We start from the raw sequence: 26,866 nt of genomic DNA, 5'->3' as shown, positions 1-26,866 counted from the left end.
GAATTCTCTCACCCTCCCGCGCTTCTGACTGTACCCAGTGCTTGTATAAATAAATATTTTAAAATATATATATAATTAAAAAATTATATTGTATTATTATAAACTATATTAATTAAATACAAACTAATCTTCCAGTGATATTATTTGATACTTCCATCTAATTTTAAAATTGAATATAAGAAAATTAAAAAAAAAAAATCACCATTTAGAAAATAGTTACTCTTTGAGTCAGCTGGAGTTGAGGGAAGGGTGAATGCATGGAATAATACTGATCTTTGATTTAGGAAAAAAAAATCTTAATTTTCATGTTTGGAAAAAGGCAAAACTCATCAACTTCACCCAGTTGGGAGAGCAGAGAAACAGGTAGGTTATTCTGGATAATAAAGAATTACATAATATACAGCTATTTTAAAAGTTATCTTGCTACTAGGAAGCACTACAGTGGTGATAAACAAAGGCTGAATACCCTGGATGTACAGAAAAGTAGAGAAGCAGAAAGGGTGGAATAAGAAAGGGAGTGAGAGAGATACATACACACCATCTTATATCTGATCAGGATTATCAGGAAAATTTTAGGACAGTGAAGGCTTGTTTAATCTTCAACTACTCAAGGGCCTCCCTGGTGGTGCAGGTGGCTGAGTGCAGCACTGCGAAGCTGTCTGCAGCCTCTGCAGTGCAGGTTCAATCCCAGCCGGCTGGCGAGATACCCACATGGCACGGCAGACCTCTCATGACTCACCCCCTGCTCCCCTCAGCAGTGTATTTCGTCAATCTGCCTGTTCTGCTCCCCACTCTGTCTCTGGTGAGTCCTCTCACCCTCCCACACATCTGGCCTATACCCTGGTTCTTGAATAAATAAATAAATCTTTAAAAAAAAAATCTTCAACTACTCTGGATTATGCAATAATCTTCTTTGGTTATCCTTTGTATTGTTTTTTTTTTTTTTTGTGAGAATGAAGGAAATTAATACAAATAAGTAGCAGAGTAGGGAGTTGAGAGAGGGCAGCAGCTTCCTTATCTCATGTCAGATGATTGTGAGAACAGGAATTCAGAGCCAGAGTGAACAAAAGCATCCCAAAAAGTCTCTAAACATTTAAGGAAGGCTTGACTTCCCTTTCCACATCAGATGGGGCTCAAGCCTTCCAATTTAGGTACTGAATCAGTACCTAAATGATGACTGATGACTAGGAAGAACTGTCTGGAGATAAATGTTAGGAACTATCCAAATATAACACATTTGCAATCACTTTCACATCATAACTTCTACTAAAAAACAGTGTTAAGTCCCTGAGAGGAAGTCACATACTGAAACTGGTAATATATGCACTTATTCAAAATATGAAATCAGTTATGATAGATTAACAAATATGCCATTCTTATAAATGTTCACATTGAGCAAGTGAAAAATGTACACTAAATGTACACTAAAGCTCCATCTTATTGACACAAAACAATGTATTTTGTAAACTTTTCAATGATATACTCAATAATACTATGGTATATTGTATATTCCAAGCCAAATAGAATTCATTGTAATAGAGTATTCGTTAACTTGGGTTTCACAGACAAGGAATAATGTTATTTGAAGATTTGACTGAACAAAGAAGATGCTTTTCAAGCCTCTCTAAAATTGCTATGGCAACAGACTATATCACCACTGAAAAAAGTTTTAAGTCAAGGAGAAAGACCTTAAAAGAAACAACCCTGCTGACACTTGGATCTGAGAATTCTAGCCTCCAGAACTGCGAGTCACAATTATTTAAGCCAAGTTATTTAACCATAGATCTTTGGTACTTATACAACCGCCATAACTAATATAGTCATAGTAGAGTTGTGTAGGTCATAGTAAAGTAGATGAGCTCATGTGAGACAGTTGTCAAAACAGAATGTTCTCAAATTTTAACACTAGCTTAGATAGGTTAATTCAATGAAGAACCTCTTGAATCAGAGAAAAATCAAGGTATGCTTGCAAAAGTCAACCATCAGATCATAGTTCTGCCATATATTTATGTGTATGCCATGTGAATACAATGTTTAATAAGTTCTTTTAAGGAATGAGTTAGAAGAGGAGGGGAATGAGCAATATAATTAGGAAATTATGTGGATAATTCTACTTGGGTTTATAGAAAATGATCAAATCACAGTTCAGAAGGTTTACTCTTTTAATTTCTAAATAGTCAATATGCAATCTTTCACATTATAGATTTTTTGACCTAATACTAATTTTAATAATACTAATTTTCCTAAGAAAAATAATTCAACTTGCCAATCATTAAAACACATGAATCTAACATAGCCATTTTTCTAAAAGACTGGTAAGTAAAGGTTATGGGTAGTGTGTTTATGTACCATTGGCTGCAACAGGTTATTGATTCAGATTTATTTACAGTAACTTTGACTTTTTATATCTAACAGAACAGAGTTCACAGGCCCTTGAAAATATAGGGGAACTACACTCATTAAGTTAAGATAGATGTTTATATCTTAGTAGTATGTCCATATACATAAATGAAAAAAGATTTATATTGCATATCTCAATAGTACTTACACAGCATTAAACCAATAGAAAATTAACTTGAAATCAGGCTGAAAGTTTAAAATAGGACAATCTGTAGCATTCAAAGTACAACTGACTATCACAGTAAATTTATACATTGATTTGGTAAGCAAAAGGCAGAATGACAAGTATTATTATAGATAATTTTTATAAAAAAAGGTAGAAAAATATTTGCAGAGACCTTTCAAATGTAATTTTGATGGAGTGTCCAGGTTCAGCTTCAATCACCCACTCACAATTCAAAGAGTCTTTATAGTATCCTGGCCATCCTGGTGAAAGAATCAATCCACTGGGAGCTGAAAAATGGCCACCACATGGGGCTGAAAATGAAATCAGAAAAAAAATAAGCAGCAAAATTTCAGAATAAGTAGGAGAAATTATATTTAGTATGAACTGTATATATATATTTAAAATGTATCTGTGTGTGATGGAGCAGACCCAGCGCAGACAGAGTCAAACTCTACCTCCCAACATCTGGCATGGCCCAAGCTGGACTGGAAGGATGTGCCTGACAGTGTATTGGCCTGAACTCCACCCTTACATCCTTACATCCCAGGCAAGGGGCATGCTGTGAACCTATAAACAAGGTGCAATGTGCTGATTTCCTCTCTCCCTTATTGGACTGCAGCAGAAGGAGCCTGGGACCTCAGCAGTGGTTTGTCTCTGCCACATTCCAGTGCTTTCTGTAGCTACAAATCTACCTCACACCACTGGTGGCACTATTAATTCATAATTAGACCTCCCTCCCCCATACCCTGCTGATTAGAACAGACTGTTTCTTTTCTTTTTCCTGCACCCAAGGCCCTTTTGTTTGCATTTGTGCCAGGCAGGTTGCTAGACATAGAATTGGTGAGGATTCTTACCCTGTGGCAATTTTTAGACCCTTTCCCCATAATGTGTGCTTATGAGATGCTAGTTAATTATGTTTTTGAAAGTAAAATTGTGTCTAATACTTCTATTACTAATGGAGTTTCTTTAAAAAAGTAATTTACTTTTAGAAATATGGCAAAACTACTTGTTTAGCATGTCAGATAAACTGATTATCCTCAAGTCTTCCAAAAACATTCCTTAAATATATTCATGTATCTCTATCTTCATCTTCAAAGCTCAAAAAAATTAAGTTGCTTGGGCCTCCCCTGGTGGCACAGGTGGTTGAGCGCAGCTCTGTGAAGCTGTCCACAGCCTCAGCAGCACCGGTTCAATCCCAGCCGGCCAGCGAGAGTCCCACATGGCGCAGCAGACCTCTCCTGTCTCAGCCACTGCTCCCATCAGCAGTGTATTTCGTCAGTCTGCCTGTTCTGTTCCCCACTCTGTCTCTGGTGAATCCTCTCACCCTCCCTCACATCTGGCCTATACCCTGGTTCTTGTATAAAAATAAATAAATCTTTAAAAAAAATTAAGTTGCTAGTTTTAGTTTCTTTCCTTTTCATTTTCTAATTCATGCTATTAGATACCACTAATTCATGCTATACATTGTCATAGACACTGATCTTTTTTCCAGAGTCCCTGCTACCATTTAGGTTTACATTGATTCAGCCTCTTTCCTAAAAGCCTCTTTCCACCTGCTTAATTTTTCACTTAGTTTAAGTTCACCTTTCGGAATAATATCCTTCAAATTTTAGTTTCATCATACTATTCCTTTCTCTTTAACATCTGATTAATAGCCTTGTGTTATTATTTCAAATATTTAATCGTCAGCTTTTCCCTAATTTTAAACCACAATGATAGCATTTTAAGTAGGCACAGATTTGGTCTTTTATTGTGAACACCTCATTTTGGAGATAAACCAAATTCAGAGAAGAGCATTTTGCCAAAGTCACAGGGTTTAAAAGTCTCAAAGTTAATTTGTAACTCACAGGAGTTCAAAACTGATTCTCTCCCATTTTGTCCTGTATTAGTAAGTGAAACCACCATCTACTGAATTAAATAAGCCAGAAAACCAGAAGTAGTCATCCTTTCTATTTCCATTATCTTTACCCATTTACCAGTGTTTCTCTAGTTGTATGGCTGCCATTTTAGTTTTAATTACCATAACCTCATCCATAGAGTAAACCCTCCTAAAAGACCCTCCTAACTAACCTACAAATCTGACCAAGTCCTTCAGAAATTTCCATCTATGGTGTCCAGTAAGACTACTCTAACTACTAGCTAGAGTTATTCTCTAGCCTATAGTCTGAACTTCCCTTCACTCTGCAGTCCCCCTGCATTAGCCTACATCATATATTCAGGAAGTTCACAGGAAAATAGATGGAACAAACAGCAATTATGATATTGAAAATTATTAGGAGTGAAAAAGTTCAAATACAAACTGTGAAAGGATTTTAATTTTAAATGGAACTGAAAGGGGAGCAGAGTTTGCCAACCCAAAATATGCTTCTTTGGCATAAGGATTATTTTAGTCTGCTTATTTTTAAGAAATAGAAAGCACAGGAAAAACTCTGAAAATGAAGTACAAATTACCCTTTTGTAAGAGATGCTTACACTTATAAGGGAAGCTCTACTTATAACAGTGTCTTAATCTCTGTACAGGAAAAGAAGGATGACTAAATCTCTAAAAATTCTTGTCAAAGGAGAAGACAGTTTTAAGAACTTAAACATGCATAATAACTATCAAAAATAGAAAGAAAGAAAAAACAGGCTAAAATATGGAGCAATTCTAGCAGCACCCAAACTTAACACCTAACATAATTGCAGATTTAACCTCTCCCAGAAGTACAATATTATACCAATCAATTTGGAGTTTCCCCATCAACACTAGTGAGGTAATCTGCATGATAAGATCTCCCTGTCTTCCCTTGATGGAAGGTGGCTTTGTCTGAAATAATCTCCTTTATCTGAGAACTTTGTCCCACCCTTTTTCTGATTATGAATACATTAGTGCAAGCCCCTTAGAGTGTCTCTCTACTTGCTAGATGGGATTTATGAGTTCTTTAATACAACCAAATAGAAAAGTAAGTTTATTTTGAACTTTTTTTTTTTTTTTTTTTTTTGCTTTTTAACACAACCATACTCTCATTTACTGTGATCTTGTAACTGTATAATCTGAAAAGGGAGATTCCATGTTTCCTGCCCTACCTACAGAGGGGTGGAGCTGAACATTGAGGAAAAACTAAAAAGGACAAGAGAGAGGAGACTTGCAGAAGACAGGAAAGGTATGTGGAGTAGAGAGAGCTGTGAAGAAGGTGCACTTGCTTCTCAGCCATGGACTTGTACCGGGCCCTTGGGGGACATGGAAGGAGACACTTGGTAGAGATGTGGGTAAGAGACCTGTGGCAAGGTTAACAATGGCAGCATTCATCTTGACTTATATGTTGATTTTGCTCTTTTCCTTCCAGACTTGCCTGGCCCCTTCTGCCCCTTCCATAGGTTTTTATTGCTGTCAGCCTATAGATGACACTGACAAAATCTAGGCTCTGTACCTCTAAGATACTCCTGGGTAATCAATCTTTCAGGTTCTGGGATAAAAGATGACTTTGTTTGTGAAATACAGGTTGTTACCTCTGATTCCCCCTTTCTTTAGCAATGTAAACAGAGTATAAATGATAAACTTAAAGTAAACATCATTCACTTATCTACTGTCCTAAAGCCTGAAGAAAGTTTGTCATATATAATGCCTTTTGAAATGCTGGCTAATTTATGTGTTATTTTAAGTAGAATGGGCAAATTCAAAATATAAAGAATGTTAAAGTCAGACTATATTCAGCTAGAATTATCTTGAATAAATATTCAAAGGAATTCTATTATTCCACAGCAGGAAATGCTCTTTCACCTGCAAAGTGGCACTTGGATGATAGAAGAGAGATGAGGACTGGAGGAGCTGAGTTTTTTGATCACAGTGATTTGGCAATAAGTGAATTAAAGAGGTGAACATTCTAACACTTGGTCTGATAGCCTGTCTGTGGAGCTATGCATGATGAAATCTAGATACCACATTAGGGATTATCAAACAGTGAGGCTTCCATTTATTCCCCTTGCTTTGTTTTTGGTTTTTTTGTTTGTTTGTTTTTTCCAAATTCACTTTTTTGTTTTAGTTGTAGTAAGTAATCACTCCAACCTAGTTATTTGCATGATGGTTCAAAGAAACTTAAAGGAAACCAAGTTGCATTGCTATGATTTAAAAAATTTGAATCCAGAAGCATGTGAATTAAAGAGTCAGGACTTTAGAGAAGCAATTACAGCTCTGCACATCCTTCCATTTCCATAGCTCCATCTTCCCTCTCCCCTTACCAAATTCCTAGCAGATTGTAAATAAATTATTTTTTTTGATGGCATTCCTCAAGGAGACTTGGAAGTTAATACCATCCAAATATAGATTAAAAGAGGTGTTTATTTTCAGATATAAATATGTGTATGTGAGTGAACACATACTCTTTATGAGAACCAAGAATAAATTTTGATCTATGCATCAAATTGTTATTCTAATTGCTCCCTCAAAAGAATTCTCTGGAGAGACTATATCAGTGAATGAAAGGGTTTCTTTCCCTTCCTTTCCAATTGAGGGTAATAAAGATTCTAGAGAAAACCCCTTATCAAAAGGAAAATTCCTCTGAAATGCAATCCCAGCCTTCCCGCCCTGCTTCCCAATAGTTCTCCAGGGACTTCAATCACATTTTTGTCTTTCAAGGAATTCTTGCAGATATCCCATTAGGAAGTAGGCAGAAGCTTAAACCATATGCAGGGTGTCCTCTGCTGAGGGAAAGAAAGTTCTTCTTAAGAAGGCATTTTATGGAACATTGTGAAGTTGCTAGAACAAAATCAGAGAGTGGTTTCTTTCTTCTTTTCTTTCTAATTACTGTCTTTAAGCACACACTGCCAGATCTCTCTCGCTTTAAAGAAAATTGGGCAAATCCTCTAGCTTTCTTATTACTTTCAGTATTTAGAAACTTGGTCCAGTCCATTTTAAAACTCTTATCATACCCCCTCCACGTGCCAAAGTGCATCTTTCACAGGGGGTGAGAGACTTGGAACTTGGAGGGGTTAGGGGCAGTTGAGTAAGGAACAGCATTTGCCAATTCAATCCTCCCATCATATTAGCACCAATAGAGAAGATAGTATCTTCCTAGTCTCATCTGAAACTGTAACAGGGTGGTCCTCTCCCTGTCCTATAACAAAACCTTTCCTGTTCCTTCTAGGTCCTCCTTGTGGTGTGTTAGGACTAGGACAAAGCTGATTAGGCTGTCATAATCCTCTCCTGGCTGTTGCTGTTTCCCTCCATCTGACTGATCACTGATGCCTTCCATTTGTCACATATAAAAAATGTTTATTCTTCTGTCAGGAGAATGAGTTCTGTGGAAAGATTAAAAGTGGGGACTGGTGGCTTCTCACTGCATAATCTCCTGATATATAAATTCAACCTTTTCTAGTAACCTTCCTGCTCTCACTCCTGGCAATAGATCCTATGTTTGCCTCAAGTTGTTTGGTTTCCTAATCATTTATCACGGTGCCTTATTTGGTATCCATTTGATACACAGGAAATTCACATTACTGACTTGCCAAGTGTTCGAAACAGACATTTTTTTTTTTCTTTCTACAATCTGCCAGTTTTCCCTTACTTTCTTTCTCTTGCATAAATAGACATAGAAGGCAGCGCAGCAGGGATCTACTCTAGTTCCTCATTTGCATAAGCAACTCTGTTCTCTGGGAGATATAGTTTTAGAGCTCTTCTCCCCAACTTCATTTGAAGGGAAGAAGACTAGTATCCTTCTTCCCAAAGTGAGATAGGCACATGGAAAGCTGAACAACTCATGATTCCATCAGTTACAAATTCATAGACAGACAGAAGGATGGAGAGATAGGTAGATAGATCTATAGTTACAGATCTCCTTTGCTTTCCTTTTGTTATACATACATGTATAAGTTGGGACTGGGGAAACTGAGATCATGATTGAGACACATAAGTCTATAAGAGGCCACTTAATAGTCATGGAGAGGACTTTTTTTTAGATTTATTTTATTTATCTATGCATTTATAAGAGCAGGGGTGTGGGCCAGAGGTGTGTGTGTGGTGGGGAGGGGGCAGGGTGAGACGATTCACCAGAGACAGAATGGGGAGAACAGGCAGAAGTAATGAAATACACTGCTGAGGGGAGCAGCAGGCGAGACAGGAGAGGTCTGCTGCACCATGTACCATGTAACCCCTTGTACCACCAGAGAGGCCTGAGAGGACATTTTTTCATAGATGGAAATATTGACACTTTTTCCTCCTTAGCTGTGTTGGGGGTAGGGATGGGGGACCCCTAACTTGCCAATTCTAAAGCAACAGGCAAATTGGTCTCTATACTATACTAGACATGCATTTTATTTTTTTTTCTCCTGTCAGGAAGGCCACAATGATAACAATATTTCAAATTATTATGAGTCCCTCAAGGAAGGAACAACTTTTCTATCATTTAGTCTAATTCAGTGTCTTAATTAAATCAACAACTTTGAGCCAATTGCATTTATCTGACTTTTCTAATGTATTTCATTAGATGTAATCCTTTTGATCTATTAAGCAGTCCAGAGAATGTATTACACTCTAATTATATTCAAGAACATAACCATGTAATCCTGAAGGTCAATATTCCATTTCCTTTTTTATTGAAGGGATTGCTTTAGATCAAAGAGGGCACTGCTAGCTACAATGTAGAGTGCATGGGAGGCAAAGTGCCAGGTAAAAGGGAGAGAACCAGATAGTATATATGCATCATAGCCTTCTGAGGTCCAGAGAAGAAATAACAGTAAAGCACTAATGTGTGGGCACAGGTGAACCTATTATAGAGCAGCCCTGATACAAAACGGAGTGCCTGACTGTGGGTCCTCACCCGCGCGCTTAAAAGGACTTATCAATGCTCTGCTGCAGGCACACGCGAATGATTAATAAAAGGTTTATTTACAAGGGAAGGGGAAATGAGGAAACGTACAGGGAGAAAAGTGGGAGACAAAGTTTTAAATGAGTCCTACCCAATCCGCTGATCTGGAATCCCAAATGGCACTCTGAGAGCTGGCTGCAGCCAGGAGCCGTGAAGCCAGGAGGCGAGCAACAGTGAGCCACCCCAAGGCCCACGTGTTTGATTTGTATACCCAACCTGGCTGCTTAACTCCACCCTCAGGTCCCAGCCACCTTCCCTTTGGTGGTGATGGGATTTGTCTTTCCCAATGTCTTGATGGCTTTAGTCTGGACTGGGAGTGGAATCCACAAAGCCTGTATGGGATTAACTCAGGACATCATTTCCCCCTAACAAACTGACAATAAACCATTTCTACAGAACTGAATAAAAGCAAGGGTGAAAGCTCTGAGAACAGTAAAGAGATTACTGCAGTGGTCTAAGACAGAGATGATAGTGCTGAGCTAGGAAATCAGCAATGGAGGTAATAAATATATGGCTTTTGAATATTATCCAAAGATAAAGCTAATTTTTTTTCCTGATGGTTTGTGTATAGTTGTAATAGAAAAAAAAAATAAATTTTCTGAACAGTTTGGCCTGAATTAGTGGAAGAATGAAGTGTTATTAATGATGATGGGGAAAGTCTGTGACAGCAGTTGGTTTGGAGTGATAGGTGGGGTATCAGTCAGTTTTGGACAGGTTAAATTTGAGTTTCCTAGTAAACATCTAAGTGAAATATTGAGTAGAAAGTTTAATATATGAGCTTAGACTTCAGGGCAGAAAACCGAGTTGCAGATGCAAGTGGGAGAGACATAAGCACATAGTGTTATTTATTTAAAGTTGTATAGTGGATGAAAAATGCCATTATAATGAGGGGAAGTAGAAGTAAGAAAATAGACTTAGGCTGAAACACCCACTGAGATCACAGATATGAGAAAAAATCAGGAAGAGAAACTGAAATGAATTTCAGTGTATTTACTAAAATGAATTTTAATAAATAATACAATTATTAGACTTGTGTAACTTATTTTTCCACGAACAGTCAAGTAATTTTTAACATTAAACTACTAAGGTAAATTTGATTTTAAAAAGTAAGTGGCATGCATTTCATATTTTATAACAAAAAAATGAATACATTTTAACCAAACTCTCATCATTGGTCTGCAAATAAATCTTCTCATATTTTAGTATCTATGAGTACAGTTTAATGACATTTCTTTCTTTTTTTTTTAATGACATTTACCAATGAATACTAAATCCTCATACCAGAAACAGTTTTCTTCTGTGACTGCAACAGAGAAAGGAGACTTAATTTATGGCCAACTGCCTTGCTTTTATAAGACAGAAAACTTCAGATGACTTAGCACTCACTGACTGACACCTAGGGGAAAAAAAAAAAAAAAAAACTTTCTTGTTTTATTTTAAGTCTCCTAGCATGGCATCTCTTTCAAGTTCTTTTGGGATTCATTGACTGGTTTATTACTGACAAATACAGACTCTGGCATTTGTAAAGTAGAAATGCAACTCAGAGAATAGCTAGTAAAGATATGTCAAATACTTGACTTTTGTCTTTTTAAAACCAATGCATACATGTTTTCTAATGAGGGGGAGAATTATATTCACTGAGCTCCAGGGAGACTGAATGTCAACAGAAGACCATTAGAATGGAAAGAACTAATCTTTCCTAGGGCAGATTACAGTGGAATAAGTGAGTCATGTCAACTTGAGAGTTAATTATGAAGGAGAGGGGTGAATTCACGTGTGCCAGTGTTTGGGTTTAGGGAAGAGAATAGGAAAGTAGAAAATGAGAAAATAGCTTAGTGATGGCAAGACTATGTGTGTAAGTTTGAAGGAAGCGAGAAAGATGATGATGATGATGATGATGATGATTCTCACACATAACAATAAACTTAGGTGGGAGGTTTGGGGAAGAGATGGTTTAGTAAGATATTTGGAAAGTTCGCATCACAACTTTAAAGAAAAACAAAATAAAAATATTTATTGTTTGTTAACTCTTCTTGAAAAGTCGGGTATAGTTTGAATTTACTTATATTAAATTATACCACATTTTAGCATCTAACTTTTAGAAAAGTTGTAGTGTCAAACTGTGAAAAACAAATCATACATGAGTAGAATAGCAACACAAAGTCAAAGGCATTATAGAGGCTACTCTGAATTGACAGTGGAGGAGAATGCACAATTGAGACAAGGACATTAGCTAGACTTCAGGTGCTAGAGTATCAGACTTAAGTTGTGCTACACAAATTCAATAAAGAATTCAAGAATTATTTTCATGAAATAAATAAGCCAATTTCTTTGTAAATTGGGGTATTTTCTTAAAAGAAGGAGAGGCTGGCAGTTAATACTTTTGATCTATTCCACTGGCCTAGCATATTCCTCAGGGATCATTGCTACTGTTGGTTTTCCAATTAACCTGACCTTTCTAACCACTAGTTCAAACCATTTCCTTTTAGGAAAATTAACTTTTTGAACATGCATGAATGGACTATGTGGGCTAGTGGGAACACTGTTACTGGTCGCCAATGTTATTTCTTCTATCATTTATTATTGTTCTTGTTGCTAAACGGAGAGATGTTTATATATAATTATGTCTCTATAAAAAGTGGGGCATCATATACCCCCATTAGGAGGGTAGACTGTTTAATACAGTCCGTATAATTCACTTCTGTTATTGCCTGTTTCTATACATATCTGAGGTTATGATTCCTGATCTATGGAAGTGAGCATTAGGTGCTTTTGTGACTTTAGATCCACCAAACCCCCATCAAGTGCAGTCAGCCACAACACACTCAAGGTATAAATATCAAATGAATTTGAGCTGAGTGCAAATGTTGGAACACAATGTTCTGGGTATATGGTAAACTCACAGAAATAGTTAACAGCAAAGCATTCTCTAAGAAAAAGTATAAACAGCTCAGAGGATCAGTAGCATTTGTAACAAATTCATGGCAGAGTGGATTTACAGCTTATTTACTATAAACACTGGCTTTATCCCAACTGCAAAAGGGTTTCATGAGAAAAATGAATTTAGTATGGATGTTACTTATGAAAGCAGGGCAAAAAAATGATGCTCAGGTCAGCTGAGATATGGACAGTAAGGTAGGTTTCTCTCAGTATCTTGGAGTTGGTTCTGGCCAGATAAAACATAGATGGACAGAGATTAGTGTGTTTCTCAAAGCCCAATAAGAAAAAATCTCTGAGTGGGTAAAATATCATATCTAAAAATTGGCCTTATGTATTGGTGACAAGGAAAATTCCAGGGACTAGAAATCTAGAATTTATCTGACTTAGAAAGGAATTCCAGAATTTGAGGGCCAGTGATTGTTCTGGTTTGTATTGCTTGATGCAGTATGGAAATGTGTTTTCCCACTAGTCCCTTGATAAAAAGGAATTAAGAGAAAGTGCAATCTTACCCATGTCTCAGGAGAGTCAGACACATTTGAAGAAAGAAATACAAATATGGGTCCTCCCTGGTGGCACAAATGGTTAAGTCACAGCACTATGAAGCTATCTACAGCCACTGCAGCATGATCTGCATGGCACAGCAGACCTCTCCTGTCTCACCCACTGCTCACCTCAGCAGTGTATTTCAGTTGGTCTGCCTGTTTTGCTCCCCACTCTGTCTCTGGTGAATCCTCTCAATTCCCATCCCCCACCTCTGGTCTGTACCCCAGTTTTTGTATGCATAAGTAAATACATCTTTAAAAAAAAAATCCAAATACAATTATGTCAAATTTCTTTCCTTCCTTTTCTAAATTTCTTTGAATCTTGGGTTAAGAGTAGAGACTTTCAAGGACATAATTAGGGAAAGTCTGAGCATGCCCTCAAGAGACACTGAAGGAATTTTTATCTTTTCAGGAAAGGATTATTGTTGAAAGGAGGAATTCCAGATGGGAAGATATTTAAAAGTAAACTGTATTTCCTGAAGGCTGAACTTAGTGAGCAGACTTAGAGGGGAGTGGATTGTGTGAAACAGAAAAATGAATGAGTCTGAGGGCAAAAAGACCGTGAGGTGAGTCCAGGACAAGAGAACTAAATGAATATGCAGTTGCTCTGAGTGGAAAACTTTGATGGAGACAAAGTGTTGAACTTTATTTAAGTAGTGGATAAAATTTATAACCCAATTTGGTTCAATGATTTTATTTAACATATCTGAAGTGAATTTACATCCATCTGTGGAATCACAGAACTGCAACATATTATCATTTCATTTCTTCCATTTGGTATGAATGATCAATATCCAGGGAATATGATAGATCCAAAGTTTCTTTTAAGTTTTCTCAAAATTTTCCATAGGTTTAGAATTAAAGATGGTTGACATGGATGGCTAATTAATGCAGAAACTTATATTGTGATGAGAGAAGTTTCAGGGAGAGGGTAACCTTTATGTGGGTTGAATGCCCAAGTTTTCTTATCAAAATATTTACACTGACTTTCTTTGCTCTATAAGTTCTGACTGAAACAATTTTCTACTTTCTAATTTTAACACACAAGCAACTTTTATTGTTGTATAAGCAATTTCTACCAATGCATTTGGTGTTAGAATGATTTGTATGAGAATAATAAAGTATAAGTTAGAAAGTTAAGCAGAGAAGCATGTATATTATTTAAGTTCATCTCTATAAAATGTTTAATATGTGATGATACAAAAAGTTTTTGCTAAAATATTAAATATATGTTGGCAGCTATGATATGCCCTAAAAGATAAATGGCAATAAATAATAAGCAAAACTTTTTTCCTAAATATGGAAGGCCTAAAGAAGAAAGGCTACAGAGACTCCTACATACAGTTCTTTGTGGAATGGGAGTGGTTGTGTGCAGCTTGGAGAGGGGAATCTCTTAAAAAGAACTTACTTAAGGGTGTCTCGGTGGTGGGTTTGGTTTGGTAATATGTCAGGCAGGAGATAGGATCTGATGAGTCTCAGGAACTTCCATGATATGGCTGAGGCTGATCAAGTCAATATAAAGTAGAAAGTAGCATTTTCTCCATTGGAGATGCAAGGCAAGATCACCTAACCTACATTCTTTTTTTTAATTTTTTTTTTTAAAGATTTATTTGTTTATTTATTTATACAAGCACTGGGTACAGTCAGAAGCGCGGGAGGGTGAGAGAATTCACCAGAGCCAGAGCGGGGAGCAGAGCAGGCAGAAGGACCGAAGTACACTGCTGAGGGGAGCAGCGGGTGGCAGGAGAGGTCTGCGCGCCATGTGGGACCCTCCTCCGGTGGCCGGGGAGCAGCCGGGGATTGAACCGGTGCCGCAGAGGCCGCGGGCAGCTTCGCAACCCACCGCTCAACCGCTGCGCCACCAGGGAGGCCCGTAACCTACATTCTAAGAGTGACTTTCCCTAGCTCTAAGAAGGAACCCCTCCCCAATACATACCTTAGATGAAGTAAGATTTTCACCACAAATAAACCCTTTAGTTATAACTGACATTATTCTCTGTTGCTAATTAGAACCTGGACCGAATAAGACCTAGGAGGGCCTCCCTGGTGGGTTAAACACAGCACTGTGCAGCACAAGTTCAATCCCCAGCCAGCCAGGGAGCTACCCAAATAGCACAGCAGACTTCTCTTGTCTTGCCCGGTGCTCCCCTCAGCAGTGTATTTCAGTCAGTCTCCCTGTTCTGTTCCCCACTCAGTCTGTGGCGAATCCACTCACACCCCCCACCACTGGCCTATACCCCAGTTCTTGTATGCATAAATAAATAAATCTTAAAAAAAAAAAAAAACAACACAAATAAGACCTAGGATACATCAGTTAACCTGCAGTGTGTCACAGTAAGATTGCTTCTGACACACTCAGATTTTGCCTTGCCTAGTTCTTATCTTATCCTTGATGATTCTCTACTCTTGTTTTTGGATGTAGAAATGTACAGACAAGCCAACTGTATGTAACTTCTACTCACACTTACAGAAAAAAATGTACTTCTTGGGGAACTTCATACAGTCCTCTTTACAATATCTGGAGGATGTACTGACATGTCAAATTAGTTCTAAGTATCTTGTTTTTAATATTTCTAAAAGTTAAATATTGTTCATATTTCACAGATAGTGAAAAACCTCACAGGAATTGCTCTCTCAAATTAATCAACAATTCATAAAACAATCGGCTGATTTCAATCTCATTAGTTTTTCATCCCATGCAGCTAAGCACCAAGAAGCTCTTAAACTAACACCCAAGGATCCAACAATACTCAACCATGATTTGGGAGGTGGTCTCAGCATCTGTCCACTGGAATTGTAAACAACTCCCAGTGCAGAGAAAGGCTCAGATTACTTGACTTTCAAGCTACAGTGATTTCCCATTGGTCACATGCTAAGTCTGAGTTGGCCTATCTTTGTTTAAAAAGCATGCATGCTCTGAGCCCCTCTGGTTATTCATTAAACCCCTGTCCCTCTAGCCAACACTCTAATCACAGTGAGTCAGTGTCATTTATTTTAAAACAACTTTTCTCCCATCTCCCACTTTTCCTTCGAATATTAATGTAAGTTTTCCTGACTGATTCCCCAAGCCAGGGTTAGGAACTATGATAAAAGAACAGATGAACTTAGAGACCAAGTATGATGGAAAAGTTGTACGTTATTTTCCATTTTTCTCTTTTTATTTCAGTCCTTTATTGTAAAACCCCATTATGTTTTTAAACATAATAGCATAGTCAAAACCATTCTCAGAGTAACTCCTACTAAACTCATCATATTTCAGGTTTGGAAAAGAATACTGAAGTCATCAAGTTCAACCCCATGATATTACAAATGAGAAAGCCATTAGAGAAGGTGGGAGAGAGTAACTGAGGGGGCTAACAGGAAAACATAATTGCGTGGTGTGGATTACTTCATCATGAAACATTATGAAAATGTTCAATATAATGAAACAGCATTATAGGTAATGATGGTATTAGTCAATTAAGCCTACTACATTTCTGAAAAATATACATTAAATATTCTTGATATATCAGCTTGAGATTGAGAAAGCAAAGGTCTATTGTAAGTTTGGGCACTGATTAAGAAGAAAAATTGGAAAAGCAAGTAAAAGAAGAAAATGTTTAAAAATTGGCCTCCCTGGTGGTGCAGCAGGTTGAGCGCAGCGCTGTGAAGCTGTCCACAGCCTCTGCAGCACAGGTTCAATTCCCATTCGGCCAGGGAGAGTCCCACATGGTGCAACAGACCTCTCCTGCCTCACGTGCTGCTCCCCTCAGCAGTGTCTTCGGTCCGTCTGCCTGTTCTGCTCCTCATTCTGTCTCTGGTGAATCCTCTCACCCTCCCACGCCTCTGGCCTGTACCCCAGTTCTTGTATAAATAAAATTAAATCTTAAAAAAAAAGAAAATGTTTAAAAATTACCATTCAATCGTTTCATGTCAACCTATTAAATGGTGTCTCATGGTTCCAGTTTATTGTTTACCAGTAAGAGTTCATCCTGTATATTTTATATAAAATAAATATGTAATTTTAAGTATAAAAATGAAAGGAGAGAAGTAGAATCAGAATGTTAGTTCCTACTGTGGAAATTCTAAAGCTCCCCCAGCTGCATGCCCATTTTTCCATAGATTCTAAATTGATATACTACATACTTGGTATAGTTTGTTTTTAAAGATGATCATCCTTCCATCTTACCAAAATAATTTTAGACTTTATGTGAGTAAACAGATACATACTTCTAACATTTTACATATATAATTGCATACATGTATATTGAACTGAACTTTATACTGACTACAAAAGTATAAATAAAAAGTATGAAGTGTACTAAACAATAACTTTGCAGTCTACTCAAGAAAATTTACACAGGTGACCAATATTTAACATTTATTTATTAATATATATTTTAAATAAGTGTTTCTAAAAGAATATTTTAACATTTAAAATAAAAGTATAATTTGTTTAACTATATATGCCTAATATATAATACTACATAACATTTTAACATAAAAATTACAATGGTTTTGATAGAACAATATATTTCCTGTTATAGTATCTAGTGCATAATGATGATGGGGTTATATTTTTCACTGACCATTGTGCTTACCTCCACATCTTGGAATCGGTCCACTCCACATTACTTTTCCATCCATAAGAATACATGTAATTGTTTCTGTTCCCTGAGTTTTAATAAATCCTTCCTCACAAATAACTGAAATTGAACTTCCTAGTTGAAAGTTGTCTCCAAACCGCCGTGCGTTGATTGGTATTCCAGGATCAGGACACTCATTATGTCCAAATGCTTGAGAACAGAAAACAAACGAAAACACAGAAATAAGCCATAGGAGAGATGCCCTTATGAATTATGATAAAAAAGGATTTTATGAAAGGTTATTTACATTTATTCAGGCTCCCCTGTGACCATACCTCCTTGCCTGCAATGTATACCAGGTTTGACTGCTTTAAAATATGATTTATAACCTAAAACATTAAAATTTCAAAATAGAACAATTTGTGTTTATTTCTGGAGATCATTAGATACAGTCTGTATAAAAAATATCAAGTTTAAGATGGTCAGAATTCCAATTATTGTGAATCAGAGCAGGCTGACTATGTTGCATTGCAAATGCTTATGATTCATTGTTTGGAAAAGAAAGTCTCACTGTAGAATTCAAGTGAAATGTTTCAATCTAGTATAAAGTCTTAAAATTTCCTCATATTTTCCCACATATCATATATTTTCTGCCATTTAGGGAAAGGGGCAAGAGCTAACACTTGCAATTTCCATGTTCTAGGCAATGTGATAGGAGTTTTAGAGGTGCCATTAACTTCTTTAACATTTAGAATGGCCTGATAAAAGAAGTAGTATTGCCATTTATTCCAAAGAGTAATGTGAGCTTCAGAAAAGTTAAGTAGCTTGCCCCAGGTCATAGATACTAGCGAAATATATTTCCTGGTATGGCTTTTAATTTTTTCTCAGCCACCTATTGTATGTTGGGTTATTTGTTTCATGTCACTCATGAGAATGTGAGTTCTCAAGTTCAGGACTACTATCATATTTTACCTTGTCTGTTATGGTGTATATTTAGCATAGTCCCAGAGAATAGCTTATTTTAATATTTCATGAATTATAGATTGCATGTGCCCTACAAATTTTTCTCTTTATTCATCTGGATGACCAAATAGGTAGAACACACTTTTCAAATTAGCATAATGTAAATGAAGAATACTAAATGTAACAAAATCTAAATGCATAAAACATAATTTATGAGGCATTCAAAATTGTATTATATGAGTACATGCAGTTATTTAATTTGCTTTCATTAAGCAACACTTTGATGTTCGTAAATTGTATACTTTTATTATTCATTCTTCTCAGATTTAAATTAAACAGTGCAAAAGAATATTAAGGTAAATCCTAAAATATATAAAACATATTTTGTAAGGATACTTATTTCTAATCATTATGTTCTGGTGTTTTTGAAAAACCTCAATTTTGATTAAAACAAGTTTTTCCTATATACAATGGCTGATATTTTTTCAGAACCAAAGATTTCAGTAGCATGCATTACATATAAGAATTTAATGTGATAGATTAAATTATTTATTAAAGGAAGAATGAGAAAGCATATTTGCATAATACCCTGTAGTTACCATAAACATTAAAGCTAAAATATTATATATTCAGGGAAAAATAAAAATTGTAAATAGAAAAATGCATGAATGCATTTATCTTTACACTATATATATATATATAACATTTTGAAAAGGATATTCAGATAAAGCAGCCATTTTATATATTAAGTCTCTCTGACACATGTCACAGCTAATTTAATTTTATTGATGTGCAATTAATTATAGACAACTTACTATGGACAATATACACCACTAGTGTCACTTAGAAAAGACAATAAGCTAGTATATATTGGCTAATATAATAATAACATTTGAGACATATTTCTTTAACATAAGGCCTGCACAAACTAAGCAAAAAGACACAATAGGGGATATAACATGGCTGGAAATCGGGACTAAATGTCAATCCCTGGAACAATTATGCATCATATTTGTTCAAGTTTTCTTATCTATAGAACAAGAAAGCAGTTCATAAGAATCCATTCTAGGGCCTCCCCAATGGTGCAGCGGTTGAGCACTGGTTGTGAAGCTGCCTGCAGCCTCTGCAGCACTGGTTCTATCCCTGGCCACCAGGTGAGGGTCCCCCATGGAGTGCAGACCTCTCCTGCCGCCCGCTGCTCCCCTCAGCAGTGTACTTTGTCAGTCTGCCTGCTCTTCCCTCCCCTCTCACTCTGTGAATTCTCTCACCCTCCCACGCTTCTGACTGTATCCAGTGCTTGTATAAATAAATAAATCTTTTTTTTTTAAAAAAAAGAATCCATTCTAACTCTAATTTGGTGAAATATAGGGAAAAATAGACTTACTGTTATAAGTGATGTTAAAGCCACGTCCTGACATTGAGTGGTCAGCTTGGAATTCCAACCTCAGGATATGACTATTACTAGTAAGATGGGACGGCACCTCAGCTCCAGTAAAGGTTCCAAGAATGGGGGAGTCTGGAGAGTCCCCATCTTTAACAGCAAGGAAGTCAAATTGGGATTCCAGATCAAAATCATTGAAAGAAAGATGTATCCGACTCCCTGGATCAGAAATTATTGTCCAGATGCAATTTAAATTATTTCCATATCCTTCTGGGTAATCAGGAGAAAGGACTGTTCCCATTGGTGCAGTAAAGTTAGAGAGGCAAGGAACTGTTAAAATAGGAAGATTATGAAATACGATAAATGTTCGAAAGTAATATTTCATTTTATTTTGTCATATAATAATCAACTGAAAAAATAATGTAAATAATCTTACAAAACAGGGAAATTTATACCACTTAAAATAGTATTTAAAGTGGTAACCAGTATCTTGGATGGCTGTATGCTCACATATGCACATAAATGTAATTGGAGTTAATAGCAATTATTTTGACATTTATCATGTTCATGTGAGATTTCTGTGCAGTTTCCGTCTCTCTACTTGAAAAAGAATATTGCAAAAATATACCTAGATTTCCATAGAAAGCAATGATGTTTATGAAATGAATAGAGACAAAAAATATCACGTAGGCAGTAACAGAACTGGGATGATGTAGCCCAGAGAAAATGGGACATGAGGCAATGTAGATTCATTCCAACATGACCATGGATGCTCTAATAGTTTAGTTTATAACACAGATAAGGAAATGAATGAGCTTTTATAATAGCCATTGCTAGTGACTAATGCTGGGGTGGGTGGAACAACGAAAGAGCTCTCACAGCATACTAAGATGAAGATTTTTTTCCCCTTAGTAGTCTTTTGAACTTTTAAAAACATCTGATTTAAAGATTCACATAAAGCATTTAGAAAGCAAAGATACAAGAAACAGAAAAGAAAATGATCACATAGAGAAAAGAAAATGATTATAGATCAAATAATGATGTATATTTTCTTCCAGTATTTTTATTATATATACTAATTAATATTGAATTCATATAATTCTGCAACAAATTTTATTGTTATAGAGTATGAACCTTAAGCCTCAAAATATTTTGTGAAATTTCTGCCTAAAAAAGCTGTATTACTCACACTGAAATGTAGCACAAATATATTAGGAAGTATAACACCCCTGTCAACATAAAACACCATCATCATTTTACTTACTTGATAAAAAGCTGACATCATTTTAATTTGTACTTCTTTGGATACTAGTTATAGTTGAAGTTTTCTCATCACTTCATCAGACATTTATATTATCTCTCTTTATGGCGTTTTCTGCTTATGAATTCTGATCATTTAAGATTATGAATTCTTAGTTCATAACATCCATACAATTGTTTCCCATTGTTTGGTTACTTTGTTAATGATATTTTAGCATGGGTTATTTGTTTTAATTTGAATATTAAAAGCAAACACCTCTTTTTAATTTTTTTACATTGCTTGTGGACTCAGATCTTTTATTAGCATTCAGAAATCTGACCCAAAACTATGTACCTTTCCATAGAGATATGAAGGTGAAGAGATAACTTCATCTATCTATCTATCTATCTATCTATCTATCTATCTATCTATCTATCTATCTACATGTGTGTGTGTATATACATGACTATGCATTCATATCATTTACTTTTATATATAATTTATAATTCTAAATTGTGTTTTCTCTATGAAATAATATTAGGACTTAAAACCAGGACTTGCAAACTGACAGTTACTTGGGCTGCTTCCAGGCTGAAAATGTGTTTGGTTTGATTTAATACCGCCCAACAATTTAGAATCACATTTTAAAATCCTGTTTTACATCTGATGGGGAAAAAATAATCTGAAGTCCTAAGTCTTTTGAAAAATGAATGTATTCTATTTTCCTACCACTTCTATAATTGGTGGACTAAGTACTTAGTCATATTTGTTCTTCACACTTTTACCTTCTTTCATCTTGGAATCATCTAATTTCTATAAACTGGACTTAAATTAAGAGTCAGAAATTTTGTTTTGTGAAGTGACAGATTATAAATGTTTTTGCTTTGAAAATCACACGGCCTCTTTTGCAACTATTTAACTTTGCTGCTATATATAGCAGGAAAGCTACCTTAGACAATAGGTAAATGAGAATACATGGTTAAGATTCAATAATACTTCATTTATAAATGTAGGCTCCTAGCTAGATATGACCCATAGTCCTTAGTTTGCCAAAGCCTGATCTAAATCATCCCCGCTGGGGACAAGGTTGTCCAAATCCACCACACTAATCTCTCTTATCAGATAGGTAGAAATCTAAGTGATGCTTTAAATCCTTATTTATATCAGATGCATTTTTTTCTTAACTTCTTTTGACCCTTATATTCTGTAAAGACCAAGTTAATTTTATGGTGACAACTTAATAATATGCTTTAGTATCCACATAATAACTTCACTTTACAAAATAATCACCTTCTCTTCCCTGTTTTTTACCTAGCTATATGTAAACACAATAGGTCAAGTACAAAAATAAATTGTGTTAGAATTTTGATTCAAATTTCAAAGCAATGTAACTCAGATATTTACTATAATGTTTCAGGAACACGACATCTATTATCTTGTTCTCATAAAGTACCCTTTTCTCAGTAAGTCTTACAATTTTATTTCTATGTTCTATTTGGATTTACTTAATGATCATTTCTACATATTTTATTAATTTTGTTGAATGAATTGTCTTTCAATAACATTTTCATATTTACTAGTTGCTATATAAAGAAACTCAATTGTAACATATTTATCACATATCAAGATGAAGGATTTCTTTTTAAAATAGTAAGTGTTCTTGAAATTTACAAGACTTTTTCTTAAATTTTATTTTGTCATCATTATTTTAAATACTTTTACTAAGTGCATTTTGGTATGTATTAAAATATATTTTCAAGATTTTCACTGGCTGTGACATATTACATTGACAGACTATTTGTTTAAAAATTGTATCTTTGGAAAAATACCTACAACTAAGGATCTTCAAGTATTTTGATGTATTACTAAGCTTTAGACAATGCTAACAGAATCAAATCAAACTCTCCTAATGTTTTCTTCTCTCATAACAAGAACTTCACAAGGTGATGTTGGTCAGGGATGAAAATGGAACTTAAAATGAAAGGGTTCTATGAAGAAGATCTGTACACCCTTCCTCTGCTAGATTTTTATAAAAGCAAGCAAAATACTTTTTAATTAGGGGAATTTCTGCCACAGTCTATAAATACCCCTTTGCTGAAATGAAGGATCATCTATATGTATCTAAAATAGTACAAGAAGCAATAATGCTTACTTGCAATTTCCTACCTTCTTCTCCATGCAACATATACATTAGAAAATTACCTCTAGTCATTTTAGAAGTTCTGTTACTTCTTTAAGATTGCTAAATAATTTAAAAAGCATTCAAAATCAAAAAATGTCCAATAAAGCAAAAATGTATATTTTGCAGCATATAGTCATAGAAAATGTAGGCCTTCAAATAATGTTTTATTTTTAAACAGTTTAATAGTAAAATTTGTGCCAATACCTAAGGGATTTCACAAATGAAAAGCATTATCATTATAAGATGGACACAGATGAAAAGTCATATTTGAAAATCAGAATTATTTTTTGCTGTCATAATTATGGCTTATATGTTATAATCTGTAACTATTCAAAGTTAAATTGTAAATTTTTAGTATTGTGATCATATCTGCTAAATTGTATATTTTAGTATTGAAGACAGTATTTAATTGAACTTAAAAGTGCATCACTGATAATAAAACTTATATTTTTGTTGTAGTTAAAATGGAATACTTTAATGTAATCAGAGAAATAGATTAATTTAAGCATATTGTATACTATAAACATTAATAAATTTTATTGTGTGCAATATAAATACATGACACTTAAGCATGCTTTAGTGTGAGCATCTACAAGCAAAATAAGTTAATGCATTATACATAGAATATAGTCTTTAAATATTTTAAGTGTTTTTCATTGCAAATAAGCAAATACTATGTAGTTAAAATAAATGATTCTATTAGAATTAGCTGAAATGTATAATTTCCATAAAAAGTATGCTAACTATAAAGTATAAAATGCCACCAATAAAGTATTATGAAAACACGTGTAATATATATTTTGTGATTACCAAGTGAACTATGCTAACTTTATTTAAATCTGTAATGAAATTTATAATTTGGCATAAGCATACTTGTTAAAGATAGTATCACAAAGTGCTACTCCTTCAAAAATAATTACACGGTTCCAGTTCTTTGCAATTAATTACAAAAGCAATTATATGCAAGGACAGGGTAACATATGTTATCTGGAAGCAAAGCATTTGGTACTCACAGATACAGATGGGTATGTTTGCAGACCATTGGTTATTCTCTTGACAAACAATGGATTTCTCTCCAATTAATTCAAACCCAAACTGGCATTCAAACCTTAAAACATCACGATTGGAAAATCCATCCCCTTCTCTAATTCCATATAAAGGTGTACCAGGATCACCACAACTTTCTTTTTCAATTTCTGCAAAAATAGGGATAAAAGTCATTTTCTGAAGGTTTGAGGCATATCATAGCCATAAAACAGTTCAGTAGAGGAACACTCTCTAGACCCAAAGTATTTTGAGCAAAAGATGAATATGTTTGTAATCTTATTTATTTTTTCTTTTGTTACACTGCAGAGATGATTTGATGAAATAAACTTTAGGGGGAAAATTGGTATATTTCTCTCATTTCACAGATGGAAATGTAAGATCATCAAAGCTTATTTGGTTGGGCCTAACAGAACAATTATTGCCAAGATGCAGATTTTCTGTTGTACTACATACACACATAGACACATATGTATCAGCATAAGTATTTTCTTTAAATGTCAAAGACTTCTTATTCCTGCAATCAGTGTTAATACACTAAAATCTTTAGATTGCAACCAGAAAATAAGATAGGATTTTCTCCCTCTGCTCCAACAACAATGGGTGCATACCTTTCCTGCAGGAGCTAACATTCTCTCTGGTACTTGGTTACATTTCTTCTCCATCTTGATACCCAAAATAACTGTTAAGGAAGGCATTGATTTTGCATTCCAAATTATTCAGCTATGTAACTTAATGATTTTTTTTTAATTAAATTTAAGGAGATTGATGAAAATTCTCTTAGCGGCACATTAAAAATACCTATGTTGGTGTTTACCTTCAAAGAAACTCCAAATATTTAGGCTCTCCATTGTGAGCTATGAATGTCAGTAGTAAATTATTGTGGTGTTTATTTTTAGTTCTCAAGTCACATAAAATCACATTAATTCAATTCTCCTCAAAAAACAGCAAACAATTTGAAAATTTGGGGCTTCCCTAGTGGCCTAAGGGTTAAATCTCAGCACTATCACCTCTGACCTGAGTTCAATCCCCAATCAGCAAGCTAACCCACATATGGCACAGAAGATCTATTTGTCCCTCCCACTGCTCCCCTTAGCAGTGTATTCCAGTAGATCTGTCTGTTCTGCTCCCCTCTCTGTCTCTTGTGAATCCTTTCACTCCCCCCATGCCTCTGGCCTACACCCCAGTTCTTCTACAAAATAAATAAGGATTTGAAAACATAAATTAAAAAAAATATATTAAATAAAGCTAAGGCCTCTCTAAATACACTAAATATCACATATTCCTCATTCTTTTGTAATCTACCAGCACCAATTTGGTGTGGTTGTCTTTCTACGGTGCTTTTATAATTATACACAGATACATATAATATGCAACATTATATAAAATTTTGTATTTGTGTAATTATAAAGATCCTCTTTACAAAAACAATGTAATATGATCTCATATATGTGTTATACTTATGTCGTATTATATTGCCAATGTCAAATACATTCAATTTACTGCTTTTGTTAAATTGAAATTATTCATGCTCTTAATTCTTTGGTCTATTGTCTATGACAATTTCTAAAATAACTGTTTAATTATAAACCAAGTGTGAATTTTATCACATTTCCTTATAGTTGAATCAAGTTCACATCATATATTTTAAACCATTATTCATTCAATTTATTCAATAAACATTACTTGAGTACCTATGATGAGCCAGACTCTGTTCTAGGTATGTGGAATAGATAAATGAATAAATATAGACTCCTATAGTGATATTCCATTTGAAGTTAACAAATAGTAAATAATATTTTAAAATATTAACTATTTTAATATTTAAGTTAACACATAGTAAATAATATTTTACAAAATTAAAAAAATATTTTAGAAGGTAACTCATGGGGAGAGTAAAGTGTTAGGTGATGGTAGGATGACACTGTTGGTGAGTTAAAAAAATGTTATTACTTATATATATTCTTATCAGAGTTGTTTCTGTCATTAAAGTAATAGTTTCTTCATTTAGAAATGTCTGTATTTTGCCCTTACTATTAAAGGATAGGTGTTGACCATAGAATTTTAATTCAAAATGATTTTCTGGCAAATTTTATTTTATTTTATTTATTTTTTTTTTTTTAAATATTTATTTATTTATACAAGCACTGGATACAGTCAGAAGCACGGGAGGGTGAGAGAATTCACCAGAGCCAGAGCAAGGAACAGAACAGGCAGACTGATGAAATACACAGCTAAGGGGAGCAGCGAGCGCTGCAAGAGAGGTCTGTCGCACCATGTGGAACCCTCGGCGAGCAGGGGATAGAACTGGCGCTGCAGAGGCTGCGGGCAGCTTCGCAGCCCAGTGCTCAACCGCTGCGACACCAGGGGAGGCCCTGGCAAATTTTAAATATACTTTTCTCTGGTATTTTATCCATAGTTTTCCTGAAGAGAAATACAAAACCAAACTGATTTGAATTCATTTGTAATTATCTGTTCTCTGCTCCCTTTCTTCCCTTGCCATGAATGTTAGCATTCTTTTTTAAACTTGCAGTTTTTAAATGTCACTATATTCTACCTAGGAATTGTTTTCTAATCTATTTTTTTAACTTGGTGTTTGAT

At 35.1% G+C, this 26,866-nt stretch overlaps 1 protein-coding gene and 1 long non-coding RNA gene across 5 annotated transcripts in view; one reads left to right on the top strand and one right to left on the bottom strand.

Annotated features, from left to right (window-relative positions):
• Positions 1–26,866, bottom strand: part of CSMD3 (CUB and Sushi multiple domains 3) — an 831,873-nt gene that overhangs the window by 293,987 nt on the left and 511,020 nt on the right. For all 4 annotated transcript variants that reach the window (XM_054692020.1, XM_054692021.1, XM_054692022.1 and 1 more), the window contains 4 exons: positions 24,235–24,417; positions 19,803–20,129; positions 17,471–17,665; positions 2,739–2,877 (listed from right to left, as the gene is read on the bottom strand). In XM_054692020.1, the coding sequence (XP_054547995.1) occupies positions 2,739–2,877; positions 17,471–17,665; positions 19,803–20,129; positions 24,235–24,417 (844 nt within the window). The remainder of the gene's footprint in view (positions 1–2,738; positions 2,878–17,470; positions 17,666–19,802; positions 20,130–24,234; positions 24,418–26,866) is intronic.
• LOC129145275 (uncharacterized) lies at positions 1,866–6,417 on the top strand. Its single transcript, XR_008550579.1, has 3 exons — positions 1,866–1,960; positions 5,608–5,709; positions 6,309–6,417. It is a non-coding gene; the product is annotated as an uncharacterized LOC129145275 (long non-coding RNA).

This window comes from Talpa occidentalis, unplaced genomic scaffold (assembly GCF_014898055.3).
Source record: "Talpa occidentalis isolate TD23 unplaced genomic scaffold, MPIMG_talOcc4v2.1, whole genome shotgun sequence".
NCBI classification, from domain to species: Eukaryota; Metazoa; Chordata; class Mammalia; order Eulipotyphla; family Talpidae; genus Talpa; species Talpa occidentalis.
The sequence above is the reverse complement of the archived record's forward strand: the minus strand, read 5'-3'. Positions and strand labels throughout refer to the sequence as shown.